Source organism: Aedes aegypti, chromosome 2 (assembly GCF_002204515.2).
Source record: "Aedes aegypti strain LVP_AGWG chromosome 2, AaegL5.0 Primary Assembly, whole genome shotgun sequence".
Classification (NCBI taxonomy): domain Eukaryota; kingdom Metazoa; phylum Arthropoda; class Insecta; order Diptera; family Culicidae; genus Aedes; species Aedes aegypti.
In genome coordinates this window covers 459,406,405-459,412,404 of record NC_035108.1, presented here as the reverse complement: position 1 = coordinate 459,412,404, position 6,000 = coordinate 459,406,405, and the positions used below count along the sequence as shown (strand labels likewise).

At 42.2% G+C, this 6,000-nt stretch overlaps 1 protein-coding gene across 3 annotated transcripts in view; it reads right to left on the bottom strand.

Moving 5' to 3' along the window:
• Positions 1-2,789: 2,789 nt before the first annotated feature.
• LOC5565906 (rho guanine nucleotide exchange factor 7) overlaps positions 2,790-6,000 on the bottom strand; it is a 74,755-nt gene continuing 71,544 nt past the window's right edge. The window contains exons 8-9 of one of the 3 annotated variants that reach the window (XM_021848152.1): positions 4,598-5,281; positions 2,790-3,367 (exon numbers count right to left, since the gene is read on the bottom strand). In XM_021848152.1, the coding sequence (XP_021703844.1) occupies positions 3,186-3,367; positions 4,598-5,281 (866 nt within the window). In that variant the 3' untranslated portion in view covers positions 2,790-3,185. The remainder of the gene's footprint in view (positions 3,368-4,597; positions 5,282-6,000) is intronic. The other 2 variants (XR_002501019.1, XM_001650201.2) reach the window with 2 other exon arrangements.

Genomic DNA, 6,000 nt, shown 5'->3' with positions numbered 1-6,000 from the left:
TTTTATCCTCATCTTGCTCATCCTTGCGTTGATCGGCTGCCACCCGATAACGCGTTGCCGCATCTTGCCCAACACTATGAAGCCAGTTCCTAGCTCATTTGTGGTGCCACAGCTTTGGTAGACGGTAGCCGCTCGATGCCCGCTTTTCCACACATTCTGTCCAGTCCAACAAAGTTCCTGCAGCGCTACGATATCGAAGTTACGGGGATGTAGTTCATCATAGATTAACCTGTCGCAACCTGCGAAACCAAGTGACTTGCAGTTCCATGTTCCAAGTTTCCAATCGTAACCTCTATTTCGTCGCGTGGGTCTTTGCCGGTTGTTCCGGGTCGTATTATCTCCTATGTTATTCGCAATAAGGTTTTTAACGGGTGGCTTATTGGGCCAACTCCAACACTCCTGTCTAGCCGGAACGCCATCTTGCCAGCTCTATTTAACGTCCCAACTAACACTAGGACGATCGCGCTGATGGGGCTACCACCTTGGATTTAGTATTTCATGCTCAGCCGCTGGTGGATACCAGAACAGACGCTGTTTGAGCCGCACCTCCTGAATCCTGGTGAACAGACGCTCGAGACGTACCTCATCAATCTAGCTGATGTCAGAAGGACAACAGTGCCCAGCCTGCACTACCAGCTAAGTACGCAACCCTTAGCTGGCGGTCTTTGTCATCTTTTGACCCGTAGAAGCGTGAGGTAGGAACTTGTGAGGACCAGAGCTGTGTAAAACGCTCCTTCCTAGTTGTCGACTTATTGTTTTGCAGCCCATAGCACGAAAATCGAAAGAAAGTTGCGAATAAAGTATTCACGGAAAAGGTAGAAGCTAATGATATTTTCTCCTCAAAGGTCATGAAATATGTTGGCCGGACCGCCGGACCAATTAAAAAGTTGCCTGAACATCTTGAACATTTGTAGAAATTGGAGAAGCATCTTCCAAGACTGATAAAGTTGTCAATATATGACTTCAAGGTAGATTTACGGATCAATGACTAATGAAACTCAATAGTCGATACGATTATATGGCTTTACATCAATTATCTTGATAAAGCCTCGCCAATAATAATTCGCCAATTCACTCGGTTCATGCCCGCTTCTCTCCATCCTCGACTGTGACCCACGCTCTCCAGGTCCTGATGCACCTGATCAATCCACCAAGCTCGATGCGCCCCACGCCGGGTTTGCCGTAGAGTTGAGCGAGCTCGTGGTTCGTCCTTTGCCTCCACACGCTATTCTCTTGCACACCGCCGAAGATCGTCCTTAGCACTCAGCGTTCAAAAACCCCCCTCTTCGAGCATAATCCACGTCTCATGCCCCATTAGAGTGATGCAAATTTTGAAATTTCAGCTCCCCTATGCTTAAACGATTTTAATTATGGTAAATAGCATGCTCCCAAAGTTTGAAGTAATTCGGAAGAAATTTGCTTGTGCACACGCCATTTGAAGTTTATATGGAGATTACTATGGAAAACGTCAATCTTTAGTGTGCAGCCCTCTATCTCTTCGTCATAATGTTTTATGGAAAAGTGAACACACTCATCTCACGTCAAAACTTTCCAGCTCTAACTTTGTCGAAGATCACTTTTTGATTGGACGTCCGGATGAATTGATATTCATCATCATAAAGTTGGTTTGCATGTAGCATGCTTCATCAACTGTTCGGCAGGCAACAGTGGTGCTCCTGGCGGGTAGAATAGGTCAAAGTAATCCAGGCTACTATGTTCTACAGCAAAAAAGCAGTGTTGCTCTGAATGTAATTAAATGATCATCTCAGCATGATATAGACTTTGTTATCAATAATAACAAATTATCCTTACGTCCCATCAAAATGTGGTCTTCTGCAAAGTTGTAGCTGGGAAGTTTTCACATGAGATGAGTGTGTTCACTTTGCCATATATTATTATGACGTGCAGTTAGAGGACTGAACACAAATGGTTTGCCTTTTCCATAGTAATTTCCATATAAACTTCAAATAGCGTGTGCACAACCAAATTTCTTCCGAATCCGCTCAAATTTTGGGAGGATCATTTTCATTATAATTGACATCGTTTAAGCATAGGGGAGCAAAAACTTCAAAATTTGCATCAGTCTAATGCCCATAGAGGACTACCGGTCTTATGAGCGTTTTGTACATCGTGCATTTGGTGCAGGGATGAATCTTTCTTGACCGCAGCTTCTTCTGGAGCCCATAGTAGGCACGACTCCCGCTGATGATGCGCCTTCGTATTTCCCGACTAACATTGTTGTCAGCCGTCAACAAGGATCCGAGGTAGACGAACTCGTCCACCACCTCGAAGGTATCCCCGTCTATCGTAACACTGCTTCCTAGGCGGGCCCTGTCGCGCTCAGTTCCGCCGACCAGCAAGTACTTTGTTTTCGACGCATTCACCATTAGCCCGACTCTTGTCGCTTCGTGTTTAAGGCGGGTAAACAAATCTGCCACCGTTTCGAATTTTCTCCCAATAATATCCATGTCGTCCGCGAAGCAAACAAATTGTCCGGATCTCGTGAAAATCGTGCCTCGACTGTTAAGTCCGGCTCTCCGCATGATATCTTCAAGCCCAATAACAGGCAACGAAAGTCCGTCGCCCTGTCGTAGTCCCCGCCGAGACTCGAACGAACTGGAGTGTTCGCCCGTGATCTTCACGCAGCTTTGCCTACCGTCCATCGTTGCTCTGATCAATCTTGAGAGCTTCCCGGGAAAGCTGTTCTCGTCCAAAAGTATTGAATGCAAATTATGACAAAATGGCTTTCGGATTGCATTAGAGGGCAATGAAGAATCGCTGAACGATGGTGACGTGCCAGTTTTGTTAACGAAAGTTACACAGATTTATTGGTACTGAATTCGAATAATCATAGCAGCGTCTTCGCTGATGTATCGTGTTTATTTGTTATTGCTTGAGCTGAACACCTTTTCGTGTAAATAAATCTGTTTACAGCTCGGTACAAGATTATCTCCAATCTTTGAATAAAATTAGAACTATGGTGAATAAAAAAAATACTTAGAAGGCACAAGTGAAATTGCGTTACAAACGATTACATTTCGTCATTGAAATACAAATAGCGTAAACAAGTTGAAATCAATAGTAGCGTGTTGTCCAAACTATAAAGCTCTTCGTTTCGATGCTTCCGATCGCAAAGAATGTAAAATCGTCAAAAGAGAGAAAGTAGAGCGCAATACAAACCTTACTTAGCACGTCGTGTTGGAAGCCCCATAGCTCTCCAAGTGACCCATCAAGACCTGCTGCAAATGGTTCCGGAGTGCCCGTTCTTCGCTGATCTGGGTCTTGACTTGGGTCATGTCCTGCTGCAGTTGACGCACGCTGATGAACAGTTGGCGCAGCGTTGGGGTCATGTCATCGTTCTCCAGGCCTATATGGGAAAAAGGGGACAAAAAGAAAATAGGAACAAATTGGAACAGAGTTGCTCAATAGTTAAATTCACGAGATTTAGCTTATTATTAACCACTCCATCTGACTAATTACAAAGGAAGAAACACGTCAAACTAAACGGTTCAGACAATTTATTTTCAATATGAAAGATAATAAATACAAAGTCATATAAATTTTCTAGAGGCCAATTGCAGTATAAAAATTTTTCAAGAATCAAAATACAACAAATTTGTCAATCCTAGGTTTTACGAAGCGACGACGACGGTCCAAAAACTGGAAGAACAGTAAATATACAATTCGTTGCAACAACTTTCTGATTCGGGATTTTCGCTCTTGGGACGACGAGACAAATGCGAAGGTGTTTTTCTCCTACGGCTAAGTTTGACACATGTTACAATTATTACAAAAATATGTTTACAAGCAAAGCTGTTGAGCTTTAGAGAACATCATTTGTTTACGAAGCAAGTGACTATGTCAGTTCACTTCAAGCACTTTGAAAGATGTATGAACTATTAGGAAAAAAACAGTAATAATACACATTAGCTCAATTAATATCACAAAGTGTTTCTCTGTTATCGTTACGATCTTATGTTGTTATTATCTTTATATATGTTTCAGTTAGGTATTACAAATAACTACAGTGTCTATCCTAAATTTTGATTATCAAAATTGTCATTTGCTATATGCGTTTTTACAAAACGTGGTATTGGAGTTTGGACGATTCCAATTACTTGATCGATGGCACTAAATGTTCACCACAACTCAACGTGCGAGTGTTAACGATTAGTACAGCTATATGTATATGCGCTAGACTCAAACTTTTATGCTCTGCTGTGAATGAATACGATGAATGATGTATATTGTTGTGGCTAGCAATGACTAGAATATCGGAAACGAATGGCAAATCTGATGAGTATATTGTCATACAATTGTCTTAAACCTTCTTTTCTTCCTATGCTTTATCTTTTGCATCCATGTCGTTAACCTTGCCACATTCTTGAAACCATTCAGTTTTCACTATGTATTCTTTAGGAATAAATGAAATCTACATTACACGATGATGGGAAAGCAACACAACACAATGTGCTCTCTAGAATTTCCTACGGCCTCTACCGTCTTTATCGATGCTGCCAATAGAACATGAGCAACTTGTTACAGCACGACACAGAATTACGTGACATGTCATCTCTCAGTTGATCGTCTTCCTCACCATTCAACTGCGGTGTAGATCGTCGCATTTGGGACATTTTACTGTTGCGGCCCAATCCCTGAGCCGTTTCGAACGATCGGTTGAGGCGGCGATCATACAACTGCTGTGGTACTACTGGTCCTTCCGGTGCCGGAGGCGGTGGACTTTCCCGTCTTGGGAGAGGCTCTATTTCCCTGCTAGCGGATCGATGGCGAGCCACTTGATTCGCATTCATCCAAACCGTTTGCTGTTTCGAGACACGTGATAGGAGTGGTGTGTTCGCACTATTGTTCATGAAAATGTTGTCGTAATTCGATCCTGACCGACCAATCGGCATTGGCTTCAATGTATTTCCGGTTCCACCTAAAGCGGGCTTTTCCTCGGAGTGTGAACGCCATTCCGTACTTCCGTAACCTCCAACAGAATACCGTCCCCGGCAGTTCGAAGCATTCAGTGAAGATATCGACGCCGAATAGAGATTGAAGTTGTTCGGACTTGCCTCACGCCAGATGTGAGACGTATTGATGCTACTAGTAGAGGCAGTATTGTGACTTTTGCTGGTTTTAATTCCCGCGGTTGGATTCACCAGGTACGATGATAACGATGAACACGTGAACGGTAGTTGTGGATTAGAGGACGAGAAATGTTTGCTGGTTTTCAGCTTGCCACCACGTATCGGTAAGCAAGGCGTCCAAGGTTGCAGTGCTGCAATGTTACGCGGAGAGTCGGAAAAATCGATTCGAAAGATACCGGAAGGCAGCAAGAAAAAGAAAGGAAGAAAAGAAAGAAATAGATATCTTCACTGCGTACGGGGCTACGCGTTCTTTAAGGGAGCATGGAGAAGTGATCCGAAACGAAAATCGTTGCGTTAAAAACGAGACGTGATTATGAGCACAAATGAAAACAGCAATCATTCTATTAAAAACTAAACTGTTACACATAAAGCAATCACAGAGGCAGAGTTAGATACAACAATCATAAGTTTAAAAGCAAGAGCAAATAAATAATGAACCACAACAAATAAGTTGAAAAACAAAACAATTTTACATTTGCATGTTTCGGAATATTTGCATTTTTTCAATACCTACACGGCAATACTTCACAATTGATTTTTTCCTGCAAATTTTGCTGATCATTAGCAACGTTTTGTTGAAATTCGAACTATTACACTTACTAAGACTTTAGCTCGGCGAAATTCATATTGCAGAACAGTGAATCAAATTGTCATAAAACAGACCAAAAACAAACAACAAAGCAAGCAGGCTAACAATCGTTTGTCCCAACTTTTGCGAATTGGGATACAATCTCAAGAAAAATTGTCATGACAAACACAGGGAGCAACATAGTTGCAACCTTTTTAACTCGTGATTAATAACTAATTTTAAACACAAAATCAAATTTGTTTTAGGTTGTAATTCGATGAT